At 34.2% G+C, this 25,754-nt stretch overlaps 3 protein-coding genes across 6 annotated transcripts in view; 2 read left to right on the forward strand and 1 right to left on the reverse strand.

Moving 5' to 3' along the window:
* The first annotated feature begins 2,121 nt into the window (after positions 1-2,121).
* On the forward strand, positions 2,122-10,880 carry LOC140665064 (adipokinetic hormone/corazonin-related peptide receptor variant I-like). Of its 4 annotated transcripts, XM_072890765.1 has the most exons (9): positions 2,122-2,703; positions 5,538-5,809; positions 5,974-6,122; positions 6,368-6,473; positions 6,557-6,764; positions 7,000-7,123; positions 7,389-7,521; positions 8,026-8,199; positions 8,479-10,878. In XM_072890765.1, the coding sequence occupies exons 2-9, from the start codon at positions 5,561-5,563 to the stop codon at positions 8,548-8,550; spliced, it is 1,215 nt and encodes a 404-aa protein (XP_072746866.1). In that variant the 5' UTR covers positions 2,122-2,703; positions 5,538-5,560; the 3' UTR covers positions 8,551-10,878. The 4 variants fall into 4 exon arrangements, with proteins under 4 accessions (XP_072746866.1, XP_072746865.1, XP_072746868.1 ...); XM_072890764.1 differs by lacking the exon at positions 2,122-2,703 and having other exon boundaries at positions 5,528-5,809; positions 8,479-10,880; XM_072890767.1 differs by lacking the exon at positions 2,122-2,703 and having other exon boundaries at positions 5,528-5,809; positions 8,026-8,191; positions 8,479-10,880.
* Positions 10,881-11,303: 423 nt separating this feature from the next.
* Positions 11,304-21,876, forward strand: Tsp (Thrombospondin). The gene is made up of 15 exons (XM_072890753.1): positions 11,304-11,655; positions 12,183-12,362; positions 12,440-12,666; positions 13,414-14,311; positions 14,391-14,476; positions 14,830-14,893; positions 15,747-15,954; positions 16,114-16,242; positions 16,540-16,816; positions 16,913-17,065; positions 17,509-17,881; positions 19,448-19,801; positions 20,431-20,658; positions 20,867-21,379; positions 21,664-21,876. Exons 1-15 carry the CDS (start codon positions 11,580-11,582, stop codon positions 21,780-21,782), a joined length of 3,885 nt encoding a protein of 1,294 aa, XP_072746854.1. The 5' UTR covers positions 11,304-11,579; the 3' UTR covers positions 21,783-21,876.
* A 1,397-nt stretch (positions 21,877-23,273) lies between these two features.
* The window catches only part of LOC140665058 (C-Maf-inducing protein), a 32,132-nt gene continuing 29,651 nt past the window's right edge, over positions 23,274-25,754 (reverse strand). Inside the window, exon 10 of the mRNA XM_072890755.1 lies at positions 23,274-25,417. Coding sequence (XP_072746856.1) covers positions 25,293-25,417 — 125 coding nt within the window. The 3' untranslated portion in view covers positions 23,274-25,292. The remainder of the gene's footprint in view (positions 25,418-25,754) is intronic.

Below are 25,754 nucleotides of genomic sequence, written 5' to 3' on the forward strand. Positions count from 1 at the left end.
ATGATGCATACTTTGAAATTCTACAGAATCGAAAATGACTTTATCGATTGATCATACTTTATTCTAACTGAAATCACAGTCTCAGCGACAATTTGACAAACTTGTAATGACAAGTACTTGTTTCTTTAACAATAATAACATCACTTCTTGGGAACTCATGTGATATATTAAGAAGTTTAAATCCAACTTTAAATTCGGTTTGTACATTATATTATTTTTATTCTCTTTTTTCTTCTTATTAATATTCATGTGCACGCATTTATACTTCATGTGCTGGAAAGTATAACAGCATCAGCTATTATTTTTTTTCTCTTCGTTTCTTGTCAATAAATGAGGCCTGCTCTCTGTGATTGCCAATATCTTCATCGCGAAAATTTATATTATGCAGTACTGAAATAAAAAAGATAAGATATGTAAAGATAGAGAAGTATAAAAAAATTAAAATTTCGAGTACTTTAACCAATATATAAATGGAAGTAAAGCTATTAGACGAACTTGATGGTTAATTTATCAGGTCAAACAAAATCTCCTATTATTCTTTAGCAATCTTAAGGAAACTTTAATTCTGCGTACATGCGAACATTTAGATACTAAAGAGATTAAACCCGAAATTATGATGACGTATATTGACGGTGCAATTATTCGAACTCTACAATCATTAATACAATATTGATCGTTTCGCTACAAACGAAATCGATTTTAAAGAACTTGTTACGCAAGACCATGAGACATTGCAATTATTAAATAGAATAAAAACATAGGATGAACTATTGATCTTAACAAGATATCGCCGTTTCCTAAGTGATTAACTTAAATGTAAACGAAATAAACCCTAACGTCTTTTTGGCGCCTAATACAAAAGTAATATAAAGGAAAACAAATTACTTTTCTTTTTGCAAATAAGATACTTTTATATCTTGATATATTTTTTAATATATATATATATATATATATATATATATATATATATATATATATATATATGTGTGTGTGTGTGATGTATATACATATATGATGTATATTATAATGTAAGAGAACGCGAAAAATTAAACATATACATGTACTAAATTTCATGTTAAGAATTTTATTCTATGAACCATTTCTTCGACTTTATTTTTAAAAAATTTTAGTTTAGTTTATATATAATTTTATACAAAAGATTCATACAAAGACACATGCATTAGCGATGAAAATCTTTTGCATGTTACTCAGAGTTATGACCCTGACACCGCATATATCAAAGTCAAAGTTATTGAAGCTGGGTCCTCTATTCGACATTTTTATCAATTACTTAATTAGTAAATAATAAATTATCTGCAAAGATATTTTTATTAAATAAATACATATATATCTAAAATTAATCTACTTCTTTGTTATAAAATTTTTTTTTATAAAAAAAGTAATTAATTAATCAAATAAAAAAACTTGATCATATACACATATATATATTACATATATTACATATATTACAACTTTTATTTGGAACATTTTTTTTATAACTCTTATAATTTTTGAGATATTTAGGCGTCTCAGTATAAATGGCTCATCCTATACATATATATATATAAATTTCAACATAACGCTACATTGTTAATACACTTTTAATATTAGTAGTTTTTTTTAGAATATAAGCATATCTTTAGTCTTTATATTAATATTAGTATTTTTGTAGCAAAAAGTTATTTAGGTATAAATTTAAGAAATATTTATACATACAAGTTTTATATGTCTTTTTTTTATATATATTTCTAAATATTGATTTATTTCATATATTTCGAAATTCTAAAAATATATCTTATACTAGAAGATTCTTTTCTTCGTCGTTAGAAAGTGACAATGATAGAGAATCAATTCAATTGTAACATGATGACATACATCCGCATATTTTATCTTTCTAAATTGACATTCGCAAGACTGCCATGAGGTTCATTCACATTTATTTCGGCTTCCGCTATTAATCTCCACTCACATTCCGGATGTGTGCTCGATCGACAGCACTGTCCCCGACACGTTAGTCCTATCAGCGGCGATTTGACACTTGACCCTTGACGCCGGTCTGAGTGTCTGCGTCGGCGGATAAATCGTGATCGCCCCGCGGAATCCGCAGTCCCTCGTCGTTCATCGGACGCATAATTATACTCGCTCCGCACCGAATTCCGTCACCGATCACGTGTAGATCGCATCCCCCTTTTTGCGTTTCGTAAAACTTGTGCTGTTCACGCGTGCGACGTTTCGGCGTAGAAGGTGAACGATAGATAAATCCGCTTTTTTTTTGTGTCTCGTCGCGATACGATACGAGATTTTTTTTCCTTCGAGATGTTTTGTCGAGCGATATGTGCCAGCGTACGCAATGAGAAAACGGATTGAAGACATACATGTGAAGATAATTCGCAATCGCCCTAGGAATTCACGCACTAAGTGACGCGTGAAGGATCATTCGCGAAAACGTTTAAGTGACAAAAGTTCACGTTCTCACGCGTAGAGCACGCAGTCCTCTTCTTCTTCAAGATCCATCCGGAACTAGTTCGCGCCAACAGCGCATGTTGATTGATCTTAAAGTGTGAACGACTTGACCCACTTCTAGTTTTATTGTTGAAAATCAGCAACAGAGATATTCATTTACAATTTAATGAAATAATAAAATCAGATCGCATCAAGAATAAGTGTACTCCAAACATCGAGATTCCGAAATTGCACAATTGAGTAAGAAATTTTATTAAACTTGAATTATTTCGTAATATCCCTTTCTTTTCTAACCAGGAAGAATATATGATTTATGCACATGCAACTTTTCTTTCAACTTTTTTACAATTTTTAAACAATTTGTAACTTACAGCTATCTAACTAGCAAAATTAGAAAAATTTTCCTTCTATATTTGCTAGAAATAAAAGCTAAAAAATATTTCTAAAAAAAAATGGAAAAAAGCAGCCATAAATCATATTTGTTATATAAAGAGAGTTATCTAACATCACCCCCTCATCAAGATTAATCCATCGATGTCGTTGGTATCGACGTTTTGTCATATCAAAGTTATTTACTATTTACAGAAATAATAACAGTGAGTTATTTACATAAATATATACTTTTTATTCCGATTTCAAGACTTTAAAAAATTAATCTCGCGTATTAATTCTCTTAAAATTATCTATTTTTGACAACCAAAAATATATTAAATATATTCTTGATATTTACAACAATTAAATATTATTATACATATAACCTGATTTTTAAATATATATATATATATATATATATATATATATATTTGTTTACTCGTACCCGTCTTTCTACCCTAAATAGAACATTAATCAGGTTTTATTGTTTGATAAATTGCATTATATCGATATGTCGACATGTGGGCACAAGCGAGGGAGGCTTCTTAATTGAACCATATCAACAATTTTATTCGATAAAACCATATCCTTGTGAGCACATATTACGTCATATAGAGAATCCTGTACAAATTAATAAATATTTTTTACTTTTGCTATAAATTATGTATTGAACTATAAATGTGCGCTTTCGAATTATTATTTACGTAATCTTGTGTTAGATGCTTTTGATTTGAATCTAATCTAAGTGTGTTTTTGGGTAAAAACATGACAGTTTGTTTTTTTGCTAAATAATTGCGTAAAAGATTGTTTGGTCAAAACGAGGCAAATCAACGTCACATCGACTTTGTCTGCGCATTCGTCTGTATTATATTGTGAAAATAACAAGAACCTAGATAAGAATCACGACAATTATTGACGCTCGTTAAAGAAGATTATTTTTCCCTGGCATATATGTTAAAATGTCTTATCAGATCTTTTATACTATACGTATAGAAAAGACATTTTGCGTTCGAAATTATTCGATTCTTAATTATTTTTTCCGCATTTATCTGCTTGATCCATACTGTAAGTTTCTGTTTGTTGCTGCCCAGAAAAATGGATGATATTACGCTTAATGGATGATATTATGTTTTGTACTATCTTGCTCCATGCATTTATCCGGGATAGAGTGTTGATAAATTATTGCCGCCAAAACAAGTATCTATATCGCTCAAATCCCGAAAAATCATATCGAACTACGATGGAATGAAGTTAATTGAAGAAAAACAGCTCATTAAAATATGATATCTTAACGTGTTCCCTCGATGATGCACTTTGCGCTTCGGGGCCGAAGTTTAGTTCCGTGTCTCTGGCACATGTTTAGCACATGATGTCAGGCGGATTTGGTACTTTGAACGCAAGCTACATTGATATTTTTTAATATTAAGATCCTCAGCTACAGTAGCTTGTAACTTTACGAGAGAGCCTCTCTCGTAATCTCTCGCCATTCATCTGCTGTTTTTCCTTTTTGCATTTTATTCGGCGAAAAATAGCCAAGTACAAATTGTAGTCCCTTCTCGAAACAGTTCGTAATACAGAGTTGCAAAAGGTTGCGGACTAATTCAAGTCTCAATACCTCCTACAATACGCTCGGACCTGCGCTGAACATTCTTCGCTAGGTCAGCGGAAAGTAAGCCGAATCAGTATTACAACGCACCCCGCACGATAAGGGTTGCTTGTTCATCAGTAATAGTGCGCAGAGACGAGAAGATTGCGAGCAAATCCCTCGATTGTCGGAGATCATCTTGAAATATATTATTCTGCACTCGATGCGCTCTGTTCATCTGCAGTGTTCTCATTCCAAACTGCAATCTAAAAAGCGATCCTATATTCCAGAAGAGAGATTAATTTTTGTTTTGTAAGATGAAAAAAATGTAATGCTTTATAAAATGTTACAATACTCGAGAGAAATCTTTCGACATATGTTGTATTTTTGCTTCAAAAATTTCCTTGCTAAATGTTTTCTAAAGGAATCGGTAAAACACATACATATATACGTAAAAATTAAAAGATTCTTGTAGCAAATTTCTATTTTTCCGATTTTCCAACCATCAATATATAAAAAAGTTTATTTAAAAATAAAAATTTTTCTATGTTTGGTTACTTTTTTTGCTTTAATTAGATATAATTACACGCGTTTAATCGAATTAAAAGCTTAATTCAACGTAAGCCTTTGATCACTGTTTAAAGACCGAGTTGTTATCAAATAAATCATTCATCAGCCTGGCAAACATTTGTCCCATCAAATTGAATCGGATGTTATATCCTGTGTCAGTGCAATGCGACCCTTTGTATGTGACCACCACGTTTAAAGGCCGAGTCGGTTACCACAAATAAATCATAGCCTGGCAAACACTTGACGACGTATCTCTCCGCGAATTGTTCCACTGGAATGCCTCGCGAACATACTAGACGCATTGTCCCGATCTATTGTTTCCCAAACTTTCCGAGTTAAAAGTACGAACGTGAGGTATCTCGAATGAATTCGTATCACGTGTGCGATCGGACGTCCTCTCCCTCTCTTCGAGATTTCCTTTAACATCGACTAAATTAAATTTTAGACAAAAATAAAAAGAAGATTTAATTAATTCTACTTAATTGGAAGAAAATATCCTGTTGCAAAAAAATGCTTGTTTTCATAAAGTCTAACGCGATGGTTACAGATGAAGTAATAATCCTCAACGATATGGAGAACACGATACAGTTGAACGATACCGAGAGTGAGGAGGGTCTCAAGTGCAACGACACGGCGGAATTGCCGAATGAATTGCGTTTCAACGACGGTCACCTTGTAACGATAGTCACTTACAGCATTCTAATGGTAATATCGGCCGCTGGGAACATTACCGTGCTGATAATGACCATAATAAAGAAGCGAAAGTCCAAGTCTCGTATACACACCCTCATAATGCATTTGTCGATCGCTGACCTCCTTGTAAGTATTCAAATATATAATTAATCAAATATAATTAACGCGTACTCAAACGAACAATTAACTTGCGATAAGTAATTATAATATTTTGGCGATCTGTATAAAAGCGCGCGATGATTGAAATTCCGAGGATGATGAGAAATTTAATCGAATTAATTATTATCCAGGTGACGTTCTTAATGATGCCGCTTGAAATCGGATGGTCGATAACAGTATCGTGGGAAGCCGGAGACGCGATGTGTCGTATAATGGCTTTCTTCAGGATGTTCGGCCTATACCTTTCATCCTTTGTAATAGTTTGCATAAGTATAGACAGGTCAGCGGGCAAAAATAACTTTGATGAACCGCGATTATTTTATATGACACGCGCGCGCTAAATTTCTCTTTTCTTTTATTTATTTATTCATTATCATTTCATTGAATATGAAATAAAAACGATGCATATATAATAATTACGTATACGTATAGGTATAGGTATATATCCGATCTAATGATGCGTTTGAAATTCTGATAATTGCATTTATCAGAATATATCTTCACTCGTATAATGTAACGTTACAGATATTACGCTGTGATGCGACCTCTCCAGATACTGGACGTTTATAGGAGAGGAAAAATAATGCTTATGCTCGCGTGGATTGGCTCCGTACTGTGTTCTTTGCCGCAGGTATACGACTTGCACCATCTTACTTCGTTATTCAAATTCAGGCAAATTTAAATACATATATAGCATTTCTATTTTCTCTGCAGATGTTGGTGTTTCATCTCGAGACGCATCCGAATTACAATTGTTACACTCAATGTATAACTTTCAACTTCTTCCCGTCGTACGTGCACGAAGTTTCCTACACTTTGTTCGGCATGTTGATCATGTATTGGTTCCCACTTATCGTAATATTCTACACTTACAGCAGTATTTTCATGGAGATCTGTCGTAGGTCCAAAGAGAAAAGCGAAGGTACGGCCGATACGATTTATCGCTATGAGAATTATTCGAAAACATACTTTGTAAAGTACAAACATACAAACACCCTCCCACTCACACATACACATATATACATAATGTTGCGTTTTATATCGCTTATTTCTTTTATTTTCTTCTTTTATTCGTAAAGCCCCTTCGTAAGCGTTATGTTATTTAATGCTCGGCAAAAAAAGTGAAGCAATTAAACAACAGACATTCTCTCGCACAGATAAAATACGTCGTTCCTCGAGCGGTTTCCTAAGTCGAGCGCGGGTACGCACTTTAAAAATGACGATAACCATTATCGCCGTATTCATTATCTGTTGGACTCCTTACTATGTGATGAGTGTTTGGTGAGTGATCACTATTTTCCATAAGACATTTTTTTCCTCGCTAACTAGAAATTATATTCCGCATAATCCGCAAAATCAGCAAAATCGACCAAGACGTAAAAATACTGACTTTCGACGCGATCAATGTTCACGGTCACAGATAGTCTTGTGTAAATTCAGTTCTATTAAAAGAAAAAACTAATAATATTATTATCCAAGATTATCAATTTCTTACTTGAGAAATTCGCTGTTAATTTGCACGATTATCATTGTTGGACGTAAACAGGTACTGGTTCGATCGACCGACAGCCCAGAAGGTCGACGAACGCATTCAGAGGGCCCTCTTCTTCTTCGCGTGTACCAATTCCAGCATGAATCCCATCATCTACGGCATTTTCAACATACGTCAGAGAAATAAAGTAAGTATTTATTATCTGAAAATGATAATGATATGAACTCTCTCGTAAATTTTTTTCTTAAATTATTACTATAATTTTATTATCCTTTGTTTTCCATTGATTCAAATATTCTAATATGTAACAACATGTTTTTATAAATTCATTCAAATTATGCAGCCGAAAGAAAGAGAGACAAAGTTTGAATATAATAAATTTTTATAAAATTTAATTAACAACGATCTTTTACTTCAATAAAAATTATAGTCAATTTAAGCGTGAAATAGAACTCGATATAGGACGAGTTCATATAATTCATTGAGTTAATGCAATTATCTGCGCTTATGTATTTTAGTGCGTGAATTGTAATACATAATTTCATCTTATAATTGCAAAAGCGACCTAGCTAGTATTAACAAGAAGACAATATTATTACTCAATTTTCTATTAACAATCAAAATGTATACTAACGCATTCATTTCTCTTTCCCACTAATACACTCAAGCTGCCTGTTACTTGTACTTCCAGACAAAGATTCAATCCCATCCTCTTCTGAGGCTCATCAACACAACAACTATGGAACTTCCAGTAGTCGCGTACGCCAAAGATTCCATTTTCACCATTTTCGTAATTGCCCTACCGATACTCTTTAACCCCTCGACTTCATGTAACAGACGCTCATCGCATGATCGTGGTAATTATGTGCGTCCATATTTTATTATTCTATCCTTCTTATTGAGATTGACATTTTATCTTTGCTATTAAAAAACTCTGCTTTATCTAACACAAACAAAACTGATTACATTGTTCTTTCCGATGGAAAAAAAAAAATTAAGGAAATGCAGAATTATCACAAGTATGAAAGACGACACGAAAGGGACGGACATGCAAAGACATGTAAACCTTCGAAATGTCAATTAGGCATTTCCACAAGCTTCGAATCTCTCTTTCTCACAATAATTTCTACTCTCTAATTTCTAGGCGCCGATGCGTGCACCCACCATCGAGACCCGGCTCACGCCACTGTCTCTATCGGTCAAGCTTCTCGATTGACGACGAACACGACGTTCGCCAGATCGAACAGATGTGTCTAAATTAATGAGCCGACGCCCTCGGTGTGTATTCGCATCTTTCTATAAAAAGAAGCGATCAGGTGAATTGCACCTTGAACGACATATCTTCGCCGTCCATATGCAATGCAAACCCTATACAGCGTGTACACAGAATTATTAAAAATAATCTTATATTTATATATTTTTAAATAAATATAATAAGATTAGACTACAACGATGAACTGTGATCGTGATTGAGTTTACGCTCGATAGATCTTGATGCAATGTGCAAAAAGACGAGTTTTCCTAGGTAAACTATCATACACTATTATATACTATATACTATAAATTCTCTAGATATATTTATTTCGATGTTAGTTAAGCTCTAGATTAAGTGACTATAAGTGATTTTTATACGTATTACGATATAAGCATCGTTTCAAGTGTGTAAACAATTGTGCAGCTTTGTCGGGTATATGTGTTCTTTTTTTTATAATTTTGCGACGCAAAATTGTACAAACAAGTACGTGAGTTATTTATATAATACTGCTACAATTCCGTGTTTATAGTTTCGTATTTTTATAGTGAAGAAAAATATATATGAACAAAATACATATTCGCGTTTTATCCGTGTTACATACACTTCTCTCTCGTCTTAAAAGCCTTAATTGTAGCCTTATAAATATAAGTCTGCAAGTGTGATTTTATTTGTAAATATTTCTGTTGATAAAAATGAAATAAAATAACAAATATTAATTTATGTGATACACGCCAAGTGTGGACGATTCATCCGGCGTAATCGCGGACAGCGATAACGTAATAATGTATTTCGGTTGGTAAAGTAATCATTGTAAACGCTTTTCTCAGAATCGAACGCATCTATATATTGTGCCAGCTCAGTCTCAATTGAGTTAAATCTGCGTGACTCCGTGTCGAAGGGGTCTGGCGTATGTAATGAGCCTGTTACATATATCAAATTCAGCCACACATTGTGTCCGTAATGCCGCTTAATTAAGAACGGAGAATTGATCGCATAATTCTGAACGGACTGCAAAGTCTCGGTCAGCATCCGACACGGCTAGAATGTAATTAATGACGAAGACGAAATGACGGTCCGGGGTCGAATAAGCGAATTCCTTTCGTTCCGCGTGTTTGTAACGGCACGTGTACGACGTAGAGACGAGAAATGCGGCATAACGTATCGAAATGTAAGAACGAAGCACTTCGTTACGTTATAATTGGCGAGAAAAATCGGGAGAGAGAAATTTGTGCCTATCTTTCTCCAATAACGTAAAATTTTTTAACGAACATGTGAAATTAATCTATGTTTACATTGGAAATATTATTGATCCGACAAAAAGTGGACGCAAATTGAAAAAGGATATTTATATAGAAATTTATTTTAAATAAGATTATATAGAAATTTATTTTAAATAAAATCAGTCGGATCTCCAATTTGTAAAATTTACGTATTTTATTTTAGGAAATTCTATATACGTAGGTTTGTATTTTTACATTACACACACACACACACACACACACACACACACACACACACACACACACACACAGAGGATAAATTTCTCTCTCTTTGATAAATTTCTCAAATTATCGTGCTTCTTCAGAGAGATCGTGTTTGATTTTAGTAAAATGTGTATAATATAGGTTTAAATAAAACTTTCTTTTATTTTTTTCTTCTTCTATTTTTCAAAGACACTATGTATGTGTTGTCAGAAGAAACTAGGTTTTGCCGTGCAACATGTCTAAGGTTTAAAACTGGTGTGGATGTGTAGGTGGGACCACTTCCCACACATGCGTAACTGGCACACGAGCGACATTGTTACGTACTACCTGTTGCAAGGTCCGCATCGAAGGGACAAAGTAAACTGCCATCCGAGAATGGAGAACAGTTTATCTTTAGTGAAAAAAAAATATATCAACGCAACAATGTGGCGACAGTTTTATTAAGAGTACTCCGAAATAATATGCTAATATACTCTCGAATGATTGTATTGTATTTAATTGATTCTGCTGAGAAGTTTCCTCGTGTCACCGTAGAAGGAAGTGATTAATTTATATTGGCGCCGGCTGTGACTATCTGTGACTCGCCTTTCCGCTATGACTATTTCATATTGTAAAAAAAACAATCTTGTAGGCGTGTGCATACAATATCGTCACAGAAGTAATGTGTTAGTGACATCAGGACTAATCATTCAGTCAGATCATGCGGCAATAATATTGCTTACTCTACATATCATTCATTTCCATAATCATAATGCAGGAATAATCTATTGTATAAGTAAATGTATTTAATTTCATACAAAAGTAATTTATTAAATAAACATTTAAAAAATAAATAAATTAAAACTTTTATTCTAAGTTGCTATCTCAATCGCGTGGTTTTATCATAATCCGTTTATAAAAACCTTATTTATTAATTTTTATTTACTTTATTTATTTTAGTCATAAAACTAGTTTTATATCAAACAGTTTCCCTCCCTTTCTCTTCAGCTCTTTTTTATCATAATATATATAATAATCGTAATATATACGCAGTAATAATAAGGGATAATCGTAATATATATGCAATATAAGCGATTTATCGTGTAAAGTAGTAATATTAATCCTAGTAATATTAATAATCTTAATTCATTGATATTTTCTCTGTTTGTTATACATATATCGGTGCAAGTAGCACCGCATAAAATCTTGTCCGTAAAGTCGTATTCGTGGGCGACGTATAAAGTCGCGGACGGTTCGCGTCCTCGCCTCAGTCGGCGGCCGTGCCTTCTATATCCGCGCGTGCCGTCGTATCTGTCAGAATCCTCCGCATCGCGATTCCAAGACGAGGCATCCAGAGGAAAAATCGTGTAACGGTTTGAAACGTTATTTCCGAACGGAACTACAATTTAAAGGGAAGACGATCTCTCTTCGTAATCAAATTTCTCTTTTTCTTTTTCTTAAAATCTTAAAAATCTCATCTCAGAAAGTTTGATTCATTTGCGCGGAGTGAATCGGAAAAGTGTCAGGATGCGAGTCCTGACCGTGTTGATCCTCGGGCTACTAATTGTCTGCGTTGTCGACGGTAACGTCACACCCGATCAAGGTAAAGATTTCGATTACGTTGGAAAATATTTTCCCGATTTAATGTCAACAAAATGTCTTGCATCGAATCATTTTTGAAATTCACATTTTATTTTTTTCGTTAATTAACATACATTCCGTAATATATATAATGAAATATTTTTCCTAAATATTTTCTTTCGTTATCCAATATTATCTTCTAATAATATCAAAGGCATCTTGATGGAGTTTTGAACTTTTATTACAACTACTATTACTTCTCTTCGATTTAGACGCGTTTGCACTATCGAAGACCATTCCGGGTGCGATGCTATAAGAAACTTGGTAGCAACGCGAGATCGGTGACCAACCGATGGTGGTCATTCAATTCCTGTTTATACCGTTGTATCAACACAGCGCGTGTAAATAAATTAAAATCAAAATATCTTCCATTGATTAGAGTATTGATTAAATATGTTAAATCCTCTCCCATTAATTTCATACATTATTCAACGTGGTGTAATTGTTATATTATTTTACGTATAATATCTTTTTATTTTATTTCGACAGCCTTAACTGCAGATCTGCAAGATGTGTGGAACGAAGATACATTTATTATCGCCTTGTCCAACATCAAAGTCAGGAAGAAACCCACTACTCTCGCGAATTCGATCGAGACTTTATTGGCTATAAAGTATAAACAGACGAAGACCAAACTAATGCTCATACTCGATCGACGAACGAAGCGCGGTAAGCCAACAAATTTGTTCACATTACGATTCTTCTATTTTTTTTACGTCACCAAACGTTGGTCCTCGTCGTTCCAGTTATACTCGAGAGCCTCGACGAGAGCGGCCGACGTAGCGCCGGTAGTATAAACGTAGACTCTCTCGCGGTAAATTCGCCTCTGAAGAGTCTGATTATTCTGGTGCACCAGATGACGATTAATTCCCGCGTGGACGTGTACGTCGATTGCATCTACGAGGGTTCTGTACCGCTCAAGACACCTTTCCGCGAGATAGCCGAGACTGAGGACAGCCCGTTCATAGAAGTGGTGAGAGACTTTAAAATATTTATAAATTAATATTCCTAGAGATAAATACAAGATATATATTTTTTTTCTACATTGGATTAATCGCGTATTTTACTTATGGTTGATGAAAAAATTGAAAGAATACAAATATATGAATATACATTTATTTATTTAAAATCGCTTCTTAAACGCTGTATCTCAAATTTCTGCTCACATCTTTCTTCTACCTTTCGTTCTGCTCAATATTATTTTTCGCTGTCGTTATCTTTCTCCGCTTTTACGATTGCATGTCTTACGGTTTCTTATTTACGTGCTGTCCGTGACGTCTGCAAACGTGGGACGACGTCTTTCCAAATATGGTTGACGACGTTGAGGTCTAAGCTAGTTGCTGCTTCTGTTACGTGCACCTGGTCGGTTTACCCAACCCAGACAGAACGATCCCTGATTACTCGGATGAATTGAATTCGTTTCAATGAATTATTCGTGCTCTATTTCTGCTACTGGTGTTATTCCGACTTTATGCATTGTCACTATAATTTCTTTCTATTCTCGTCACAATTTACTAACAAGTAAAATTTTATATATTTTTACAAATTTCAAAACAAATATTTAACAATATTAAAAATATTATTAAATATATATCATATAAAATTTTTGATTCATAAATATTTTCACTTATTTAATTGACAATTTATTTAACTGGTGGTTAAACTTTACTCAAGTGACATTAATATTGATTTACTGATAAACACACTGAAATTCTTTTAGTTTAAAGAAAAGAAATGCAAGGCAAAAGTGTATCACTCTACTATCACCGAGGCGCTGAAGAGGGAACAATGTCCTACTAATCTAATCAATATGAAACAACCTTCAATATTCGAGAATAAAAAGGAGTTGGATAATACGAAAACTCATTCTACCGATTCCAATCAAAAGAAGAAATCTACCGATGGGATCGACGGTGATGACGGATCGGATCAGAGTAACCATTCTGCACCATCTACTGGACAAAACGACACAAAACATCCTAATTATCGTCCGGATAATAAAAAACCTTCCGATAAGAAGGATCATCGCGGTCGTCCGAGCGATCGCGAGAAAAACAAAAAGAAGGACCCGCGACGTCCAGGAAGCAATAGTAAACCTGATAAATATGATCCATTACAACCTGAGCAATCGGATGAAACAGACAATCTTAGTTATCCAGAATTGACCTCTTCACCAATCGCTTTGCAGCCATTGCATTTTACTACGGGACATCGACCCACTAAACGTCCCAAGAAACCGCAGCATCAATCAAGTACAAGACCCAACGGATCGAATCAATATGGTCCCAATAAATCGGACGAGATCGATGACTATCTAGATGAATCTTATTCACCGTCAATTTCGCAGTCTTCACTTTCTAACATAAAGTATCCTATTAAACGTCCCGACAAACAAACAGATTTGAGGCCCGATGGATCTAACGGATTTAATTCACGTGATTTTAACAAAAATCCTATTCCAACGTCCGATGAATCGTTTGATAAATCTCCCGATAAACTTAATCGATCCGGTCGAAGTCCAGGATCTGACAAATACGATTATCCGGATGACACGGACCTATCGGTAAAAAGAAAACCCAGAAGAGGTGACATTGGAATTCAGAGTCTGGATGAGAGAGGTGAGTGAGATTCAAGCAGACGTTAAATTTTTTTATTGTTTTTGAAGTTTAACGCATTTTCATTAAAAATATTTTCCAGTCTGCCAAACTGACGATCAAATCGTGAAAACCTTGAACGAATTAATCAACGCCACCAGGAAACTCGGGAGGGAACTGGAACTAAATGTGAGTAAAGCAATTAATTTTTAGATTTTAAATTAATATCTTTACTAAGTATTGTATTCGTATTTATAGAAATAATATTAAATTAAGCTTAATCAAACCATTTATATTTTATTCTCTATTGTTTTGTTTCGAGAAAGTAATTAGAGTTATTAAAATTTTGCATTTTTACCACGATACGAAATCTGAATTTACATTTCATTATTAAGATATAGTTTATAAAATGAAATACCAGCATATATTATTTATTATATTTATTTTTTCTGAATAAATTAATAAATAAATAAATTATTTATAAGAAAAAAAAATGTGTTTAATTCAAAAAATTTATGCAATTATTGTCTACCATTTTACAGAGGCAGGAAACTCAACATCTTCGTCATTTGATCGAAAACTGCTCGGCGTGTCGTACACCCATCGGTGAGTGACGTTTCGTCGTATTCAAAAGGACGTGCTCGAAAATAACAGTTCTCTTAACTTAGAAGCTAGACAAAATCGCACCGTAATATCAATTAAATAATTTTATCTATTACTTTCGCGTCCTTGACACTCTCGAATTTAATCTGTACGTACGGCAGTTGTCAACGGAAATATCTATTTATATGCAACGAGTTGTATCAAGCAATCTTACAACGCAATAAATGCCTGTTGTTAGAAAAATTCAACTTTGTTGTGACTCTTGTATTTTCTTGTGTTTTTTGCGTAGTAACACAACATATATTTTCATTTAAATATCTCTTTCGACGTGTGGGCAATTAGCGGAAGTTAATGCGTTTTAAAACACGATGCTTGTATTCGCAAACAATTGCTCGATATAAGGAGCGCTGTTTTTGTTAAATTTTTTCGTGATGAAAAAATCTTGTCGCAATATATATAACTATTGAGAAAATTCTTACTCTCTCGTAAATTCGCTTCTCGATATCTATCTTATTTTATTCTTTGATATCTATCGATATCTGACTTTTATCTATCGACAGAAATTAAATGAAAATTAGACAGCTTTACAATTCCAACATTGTTGTCTCCGCATTGTCCCTATTCTAAGCAAATTGAGAAGAGATTCACGACATTGACCTTAAGTCGATCTTGTTTAAATATATACGTACACTTGCACGTTCACGTACGACACGCTGGGGAGTCGCATAATTTTCTGGGGTCCATGCCGGGCCCGCTCGATGGACGCGTATGGGAGAGATCGGAGACCGAAATATCCCGAAAAATTGGCAAATTCACTCAATCGTCATTCGAGTCGTGATCCCGGTAATTCCCGTAGTGCCATCACTGCCGCTGCTCACGTGCGATCCTTCACCGTGCTACCCCGGCGTCGAATGCCGCGAATCACCGAGGGGACCTCAGTGCGGCCCCTGTGTCCTCGGTTATACCGGAAACGGACGAGTCTGCTCCAAAATCAACCTCATCACCTGCATCGACCGGCCGTGCTTCCCGGGAGTACCTTGCTACGCAGTCAGAGACGGTTACAAGTAAAATTGCCACATGTTGTCCAAATCTGTAAAATAGATTGGATAAAACTGTATAAAAGAGAATTTGCAAAAGAATCTGTAATAACATATATATTTTATATAATAATTATATGTTTCATGAGGTCGTATATTGCATTCGAATATAATTCTCGTTTCCAGATGCGGTAGATGTCCCAGCGGATACATCGGAGATGGCAAAAGATGCGAAAGGCAAAGAAACCCTTGCGAAACTCATCCTTGTCACGTAGAGGTCAAATGCTATCCGACTTACAATCCACCCTATTTTAAGTAAATATTAGCAGCATATTTATAATATTTGAAGTCTTAATATCAATTTCTTCCTGGGAAAAAAGCAACACAGAGACTCGTTTTAAGAATCTTATTATTGAAATACAAATTAATAAATTTTTAATTCGAGAGAGAAAAATTATAAAAACTGATATAATATATATATATATATATATATATAAATCTTTACGTCTCTCTTTCGCAATTTTTTTCTTTTTTTTTATATTCAACACAAAGAGTTATTCGCGAATATGCAGCTGACCTCATGGTTCTTAATCAATTTTCAACATAATGCAGATGCGGTCCATGTCCATTGGGATATGTGGGTAACGGCACCGTCTGTCACGATGAGAACGAATGCGAACTGGCTCGACCCTGTCATCCCGCAGTACGGTGCATCAATCTCACTCCCGGATACAGATGCGACAGATGTCCGACAGGTTACACCGGACCGATGACGGAAGGTGTCGGTGTCGAGATGGCTAGGACACGAAAACAGATTTGTCAGGATATAAACGAATGCGACGTCAACAACGGCGGATGTCAGAGTAATTCGGAGTGTATAAACACGGAGGTGAGAAATTTTTGAAGATTCTAAATTATGATTTGCAGAGAAATAAATTTCTATTTTTATCATATATTTTAATTTTGTTGTTCGTTATTCCTAAAGGGATCCTATAGATGTGGCCCCTGTAAAATTGGTTACATCGGTAATCAAACAGTGGGATGTCATCTTCAACAAGATCTCTGCCCGGATATGATAACTGTTTGTGACGTCAATGCCAATTGCATCGCCGTGTACAGCAATGAATTTTCGTGTAAGGTAAATGTCACTGCTATATGATTTTAAAAAATTATGTAACGACAGATTGAAATTTATACATGTAGTATAAATATAAATCTCTCTCCAAATATAAATGTATTCAAATAAAAAAAAAAAAATAGTAAAATTTTAAAGAGAATTCTTATAATTAAAATGTGTTATTTAATAAAACAAATTCGAATGATATATTTATGGAAAACTTTTTAGTTTTAAAAGATTAAATTAGCTTTAAAAATGTATCTTTCTTTCGAAATTTTTTATATTTGTAATTCTTTTTTAAACTGGCAGATTTTTAATCTTTTATTTATAATTACTCTTCATCAGACAGATTTCAAATTAGAAAACAACAATGCCGTACAAATTACCTTTTCCTCCAAGTTATCTCATTTTACCAATTAAAACAGAACATTAACAATGATTCTTCGATGCACCCTTTATTACAGTGTCGCGTCGGTTGGGCCGGAAACGGATTCGCCTGCGGTCCTGACACCGATAGCGACGGTATTCCGGATAGAAGTCTGCGTTGCCACGACCGTCGCTGTCATGCTGACAATTGTCCGACGATACCGAATAGCGGGCAGGAGGACACCGACGAAGACGGGATCGGCGATGCTTGCGATGAAGACACCGACAATGACGGCGTATTGAATCCATCTGACAATTGTCTATATCGTTATAATCCGAATCAGTTGGACGCGGACCAAGACAGGATAGGCGACGAGTGTGATAATTGCCCGAATAATTGGAATCCGAAGCAGGAAGACATAGACGACGATAACACAGGCGATGCGTGCGATCCCGACATAGATAACGACGGTAATTATCGTTATGTTTAGTTTTTAACAGAGTTGGGAAAGTTACTTTATAAAAGTAACTCGTTACCGTTACTGTTACTTAAAAACGAATTATTATAATTTCCGTTACTTTTTCTTATACAATACAAACTTTACATAAAAATTTTTTTAATACGCGATCAAATTTTTACACTAAACACTAAAAATTTTTGAACATTATTTTACATTAAAGTAATCAAAATGATATAATTTTTTGATAGTGATATCGCTATTGATATAAAGTGTGTAATAATTTTGATAATAATAAATTATTTTAAATAACAGAAACTTTTCAAAAAAAAATTGTAAACAAGCTTTCTTAAACACGTTTAGATTCTGTAAATGTAAATAAAATAATTTTCTTATTGTTTAGTTTACTTTCAATAGATTTGTAAATATGGTTAAAATCGTTTTCTTCGCGTCTCTTTAATTTTTGTTATTTCAAAATTCTAACACGATACGATAATTTTCGTAACATCGAATTCTCGACTAATCATTGAATTATCTGTTTACTTAAATATTTTTTTTACAAAGTAGAAAGATACTAGAAAGAGATGCCAGCAATTTCTATGTGATACTGAGTTTCAATACATAGAAAAAAAGAATATTCTTATTTTGACAATATCTTTAGTTTCAAAATGTAAATCTTGAAATAAGATTATATTGCGTTAAACAAAGAAAATTTGTTTAGATGGAGACATTTTATATAGTTCAACCAAGAAAAATATATTCTTGTTATTTAAGAATAATTTTCTTGAATGGAGAGGAAAAAATGTTGGATAGAAAAGATAACACATGTTCAAATCGAAGATTATAATTTTCTTAGAGTTAAAATAATTATTTTATTCTTGAAATGACAATTGTAATATTGAAATAAGATTATAATATTGTTGAAATTTAAGATTTTTAAATTCGCTTCTAAGAAGATTATAAATTGTTGCGTATATATGAAACAATGAACGCATTCATATGAGTGTATAAGTTTTAATTTGATACTTACTTTTTTCCGTGTACTCTTATCAATCTTTAAGTTTCATTTCACGCATATGTGCACACGTATCTATAGTATATGTTACATGTATCGTATAAAATGCTTGCATATGCATGAAACGAAAAATATCTATGTTTCTTTATTTGAAAATTATATTCAAAAAAAGTATAATATATTCAAGTATATTCAAGTATATTTGAAAAAAATTCCACCCTGCACAGAAAGGTCAAAAGACATCTTAAGATATTTTAAAAGACAATAAGACGTCTTTAAGTTGTCTTTTAAGTATTTTTTATAGATATGTGCTGTCTGGAAAGTAACGATAAAAGTAGCTGTTAATTTCGTTACTCGTTATCGAAGAATGTAATGCAACGCCGTTACCGTTACAGTTACCGAAAAAAAGTAACTGTAACAGTAACAACGTTACAAGTAACGAGTTACTTCCCAACCCTGGTTTTTAGCATTAACTAAAATTTCTATGAATTAAATAGAATAAGAGCAAAATAAAAAGACTGATTGATATTTTTCCGTTGATGGGCCATACTTTTAATTCTGCAGGTATCGAAAATATCCTGGACAATTGCCCCAACGTGAAGAATTCTAATCAGCGCGACACCGATTTGGACGACATCGGCGATGCCTGTGACAATTGTCCAACCGTCAGTAATCCCGACCAGGCGGACACTGACGGCGACGGAGTCGGGAATGTTTGCGACACCGACGCGGACCGCGACAGAGACGGCGTTCAGGACGACAGGGACAACTGTCCGGACTTGGCAAATCCCGGACAAAATGATATCGATCACGATAACATTGGCGACGATTGCGACGATGACATTGATGGCGATAATGTAATCAACACGATCGATAATTGCCCTTACGTGTACAATCCGGATCAACGTGACATCAATCGTAAGTGTAACAAGTCTTTTCTTGTAACAGCTATAAACAGAATGATTTTACTATTCAGAGGATGAATAAGTTACTTGTTATATCAATCACTGAAACGTAAAAGATATGCAAAAATTATTATTATAAAAATCTTAATATTTTTCTTAATTTTAATAATGATACTTATGCTATTGTATACGAAATTATTAATCATTATATTATTATTATTTAATAAGAAAATAAAAGAATTAAGCACACTCTTTTTTTAAATAATATTTATAGAGAAAAAAATAAATATGAAAAAAGGAGATATGAAAGGAAATTAATTATACTCTTAAATGGAATCAGTATATTATCACCGATAAGCAGTATATTTTCAGTTATATATAAGTATAACGCAGTGAAATCTCGTTGAGAAGACTTAGTGGTGGTAATGGTTAATTTTTTAGTGAAATCTTACTATTCTAATTAATGAAACATACAGTAGAGAACCCAGAACAGTAGAGTGTTTGTGCACTGAATATCGTAAAATATTCACTAATCTTTGGTGGAATTTTGTCGCTACTTTAATCAGTGACATTTTCTTCACCTCATTCATTGATTCATAGTACATTATAATTGACGTATATAATTATTTATATTTTGTATAGACGATGGTATCGGTGATATATGTTGGAATGACAACGACAACGATACAGTTATCAACGCCAATGACAATTGTCCCAACAATAGTTTAATATGGACGACAGACTTCCGGAAATACACGACCATCAACCTTGATCCGTTCGGTGAGTCGCAGAAGGACCCTGCATGGAGAATTCATAATGACGGGGCTGAGATTTGGGAGCTCCTTAATAGTGATCCTGGAGTCGCTATAGGTGAGTTTATTTTTATCATAAAGACATAAAAAAATAAATACTCGTATATTTCTCAATTTCATAAAAATTTTCTTTTTTAATGTACTTTAAATTTCTTTAAATTCAATACAACAATACAATACGAAAAATATAAAGCTTCTAATTAATTAGAGAAAAAATTATTGCACTTTCCTAAATTCTTTTCATCCATTTTTCTGTCTACGTCAAGGGCCGGATGAGTTCACTGGCGTTGATTTCGAAGGAACCTTCTACATCGATGACAATGACTTTGACGACGATTTCGTGGGCTTCGTTTTTGCCTATCAGGATGCTCGAAATTTCTACGTTGTTTGCTGGAAGATGGGTCAGCAGGTCTACTGGTTGCCGACTCCGTTCCGCGCCGAAGCCGATCCCGGGGTTGTATTGAAGCTCGTCCAGTCCGAAACCGGACCGGGCGAGGTGCTTAGAAATGCTCTTTGGCACAAGTATGATACTCCCAATGAGGTGAAGATTCTCTGGACAGATCCGAAGAAACAGGGCTGGCAGCAAAGGGTGTCGTACAGATGGTACTTGATACACAGACCAAAAATCGGTCTGATCAGATTCTGGATATATCAGGGGACGCAGCTAATAACCGATTCCGGAAATGTGTTCGATTCGACTTTGCAGGGCGGTAGAATAGGTGTCTACTGCTTCTCGCAAATGAGTATCATCTGGTCCGATTTGTTGTACAAGTGTGCAGGTAAAGCGAGCAATCCTACGAGCAATTTCTATAAAACATCGCAATTTCAAAAATTCATCATTTAAAATTTAAAGAAAATTTTAAAAATATTTTGGATTATTATATAGAATAAATATAGTAAATACTTTTTTTTATCATTATAATAAATATAATAGAGCTAAAATAATCATCACATGCACATAAGAACTGCCACGAAAATTTAGACATTTTACAATAATTACATTTAGCATACGTGTGTATGTGTGCATATATAACTAACAATAAGAAACTAATGTTATTTTCAGAAACTGTGCCTCGATCTATATGGGACGAATTACCTGATAATCTGAAGAGAGAAATTCAAGTGGGGAATGAAATAGGTCACCGACATCAAGTAGCACAACGGATGAATTACAATTTCTAAAACAGGTTTTTTGGTGAAAACAATGATTCAATAAAGAGTACAGGGAGCACGAGAAAGTTTAAATTTTTATACTTTTAATTCTAAAATAATCACAGAGTAATATGCGAGTTATAATTTGCTATAATCAATCGCTAAATTGCCGTATTTTTTGGCACGTTTAAATAAACTTTATTTGCATAGACCTGCAATTCTTTACGAGAGATTTTGTACATTTTTTAGATATATATATAGGCATCTTGTAACACAAATGTATTTAATATTCCAGAATATATGATAAATATATTTCTTCTATTTAACTAATTAAATAATTTTTATTGTATCGAAAATAATTATTCAAGTATTATTATCTCAATTTCAATGTTATTATGAAACGAAATGTACTTTATATAGATATTAGAAGTCACGAGATACGAGATATATCGATTGATATATATCATAATCTGAAATGTAAAAAATTATAACCATTTTAATCGTTGCAATTCTTTTTATTTCTCTAAGAAATGCAACTTTCGTAAAAATTATTTTCGTACTTTAATAATAGAACGAAATAAAATACTAATCATTTTAAATTATATTTCCATGGCATTATTACTCATTGCAATCATTTTACTTTCCAATAAGTGTTCAGCATCGATGTAACATGAAATTATAAAGAAAGAAGGTTAAACTTCTTTAATCTCTGGAAAAAGAAAATTAAAAAGGGTTAGTAACGAGATAATTTAAAGCATGCAATTCTTCGATTAAACACTTTATTCGTATGAAAATGTCAAAGAAAGATACGATATTAATAATTTAACGCTGAAACTCCGATCACACACATTCTCGCAACACATCTAATAGAGTATGTTTTACAGATTTCACCGACAACGGCTACATAATTACATGCGAGGAAATGATTCGAGAATAAAACGTAAAGAAAACTGTATATCGCTTGGCGAGTTGCGAGAGCCAAGAACCAATGCAGAACCGCAAAGAGATTTCACTGAGGTGAGAGACCAAACGGAAGAGACGCGAACAGAACGGATGTTGTGTGAGGTATTAAATTCGAATTTATTTATTTCGCTCAAAGACAAAAGTGACGCTGACGAATTAACTCGAGCGGTCGTATAATTCTTCCTAAGTTAATGATCCTTATTGAAATTGACGTAAACAGTCTTCTTACAATGCTTGTTCCCTTGCGGCTTTTACAATAATTTCGAGACGAGAAATTGCGAAATCGATCGCCGTCACTGCGATTATCGTAACGGCCTACTCTATCTTGCCACCCTTCAAAGGGCACCCTCTCTTTCTCTCTTTTCCCTATAATCCGCGCTCTAAATTCGAGATATCGATCATCTCCTAAACGCGTGTTCGCGCTAATACAAGATTTGGATCGTGCGACATATATGTGATATTATATTATATTATATGTATATATATATATATATATATATATATATATATATATATATATATACACACATACACATATATACATAAACACATATATATATATATATATATATGTGTGTATGTATATATATGTATATATGAAAGAGGTTTCTAGCTAGAGAATAAATTATTAAAATCTACGCATAAAATTGTATTAATAATCGAGGAAAGAACAGGAGAGGGAAAACGTTCCTTAATTGTCTACTTATCTATTTACACTAGGGAACGAAATGCACGAGTGCGACTTCGCGTCGTCCGCGATTCGGAAGCTTCGCCTTTACACAATAGAACGCGAAGTTCCCCGCGCGCGCTCACGCGCGCTCTCTCTCTCTCTCTCTTAATTTTGTTTTCTAAAGTTAAAGTAAAATTGCGTTCGCCGACGCGACGCACGCGTTGTGGCAGTGGTCGCTCAGAACTCGCTGATTAAGGCAGTTGAGCACGCCTCGAACGGAAAGGAGATACATAATCGAGAGTGTCCTTCGCGAAAGGACATTTCTCGCAGGAGGGTCGAGAGATTTTGCGGCTGCGGTCCAGCAACGTGCTGACACTCGATTGGGAGCAGTTTTTGTTTCGAAAATCGTGGAAGGTCATCACATCATCATCATCATCATCATCATTATCATCATCATCATCATCATCATCATCATTATTGTAATCTCCGTTGGCAGGGCGTTTACATTCATTTAATGGATAATGATTTGATAAACCATCCAACGACTTTTCTGGTCTGCATACTAAGAGAAGTCAGCTTGTAGGCAGGAAAAGTTGTATAGTTTTTCATTAAGTGAAACTATGCGTCTACCGGCATCACACTCCATTAAATTAAGAGAGTCTTTTCGCGACGCGACGAATCTAAACGACATCCAACTTCCAACTTTATCAGCGCGAGTGGTGAACGGGCATTAGCGACATGCGCGTTTGAGAAATGAAATGAATCGGATGGCGAATTTCTTAATTTCTATGAAAAATAATAACATTAAAAAATGCCATATACGCAAATACAAAAAGGTACATAAAGAATTGAATAAAAGGACAAAGATATTATAAATGCTTTTAATATTTTTTTTTATCTAAATGACGAATAAAAACATCTTGGTTTCCTAGAATTAGAAGTAGCTAGAGAAAGGACTTGCTGAAATTATCATTAAAATTGATGCCCGATAAAGTCAACCTTCAGACTTGTATAAAACGCGAACGATCGTTAAATCGCTGATCGTTTTCAATGAGACTGGTCGAGGCAAACATGTATGTGTGTGTATGTGCGCGCGCAAATAATCTCTTTGTCATTCCCGAATAACAAACCGAATAACTTACCATGCAAATGACTCATATTCCTCGTCTCTCACAATTGCCTTTCGACGCGATCACGTGTTTCTTCGTTCCGTTCAGACTCGCATTTTATGCAAATGTCACTCTTTATTTATTTAAACTAATGTGCGCCTTCCTGAAAACTGACGTCTTAGTTCGCGACGCTGGAATGTCTCTGAAAAGTGTAGTCTTCGACGACGCGAGAGAAACGTCTCGAAATTAATATTCCTCGTGACGGCATCGTCGAATCGACTCGCTAATTCGAGACTTTGGAAGAGGATTTTTGACGTTTCGAATAAATAATATTGTATCTATCTAAAAGGAAGATGCGTTAACGGACGCGCGGATTTTCATTGATAAGTTCGATTTATCGCGCGTATTCTCGATTTATCGCCCTCTGGAAAGAACGAATCATCGATCGCGGTCGAACCGTGGAAGCATCGTCGAGGACAGGATAAAGACTCGACAAAACACCCTTCACTCATCCTGCACACAATATTTCGCAATATATTTCGTTCGTCCTCTCTTGTAGAGCTTCACCGATAATGGTCTATCGAATAGCAGGATTCGAAACGGGACGAACGAATTTATCACGCTCGATATCAAATTGATTACACTGAAAACACGAACGATAATAAAGTTCCTCGTGTCGGCAATCTGTCGAATTGTTTTTTTTTTCCAAACGACAAAGCATCTTAGCGTTGTTTCTTCGTTTTCATATCACGACGATCGCTACTGTCGATGGGCGAGCTTTCTGGACGTAACCTCGGGTCACCAGGCCTCCGTGTATCGAACGTCGAATTCTTGTAGAGCTGGCAATCGCTTCTTCAGCGACTCGAATGTCTGGGCCGACAGCTTCGTGCTGTTTAAATTCAACTTTCTTAGGCTAGTTAATGCTGCAACAGAATAGAAAGCACTTTTTTTTAAGCGACAAATTCCAAAATTTCGCCGAAATTAATAAAAACTCGAAGAGTTAATGTAAGAGTCAATAATATATATATATATATATATTATATATTATATTAATTTAGATTCAATATTCGAAATGTATTAATTCAACATTTTTTACATCGCGATGGTGGGTTTGTATTCCTTATATTTATCTATAATCAATCGCATATTTCTCAATAAAATTCTCGGCCTTTGATAAATAATTTAAACGTATTATTTAATCAATAGACATTTTTCAAAACTGAGTTTAATATGTCTCGCATTTTGAAATAATAAATTACC

Source organism: Anoplolepis gracilipes, chromosome 4 (assembly GCF_047496725.1).
Source record: "Anoplolepis gracilipes chromosome 4, ASM4749672v1, whole genome shotgun sequence".
NCBI lineage: Eukaryota > Metazoa > Arthropoda > Insecta > Hymenoptera > Formicidae > Anoplolepis > Anoplolepis gracilipes.

Bases quoted from the DNA above. Each gene is read 5' to 3' on its own strand.
- Tsp (XM_072890753.1), top strand. From the start codon at position 11,580: ATGCGAGTCCTGACCGTGTTGATCCTCGGGCTACTAATTGTCTGCGTT. The intron at 16,817-16,912 runs GTGAGAAATTTT...TTATTCCTAAAG, and splicing joins CGGAGTGTATAAACACGGAG to GGATCCTATAGATGTGGCCC. The intron at 20,659-20,866 runs GTGAGTTTATTT...GTCTACGTCAAG, and splicing joins TGATCCTGGAGTCGCTATAG to GGCCGGATGAGTTCACTGGC.
- LOC140665064 (XM_072890767.1), top strand. From the start codon at position 5,528: ATGGTTACAGATGAAGTAATAATCCTCAACGATATGGAGAACACGATA. The intron at 7,124-7,388 runs GTGAGTGATCAC...GGACGTAAACAG, and splicing joins TACTATGTGATGAGTGTTTG to GTACTGGTTCGATCGACCGA. The intron at 8,192-8,478 runs GTAATTATGTGC...TCTAATTTCTAG, and splicing joins ACGCTCATCGCATGATCGTG to GCGCCGATGCGTGCACCCAC.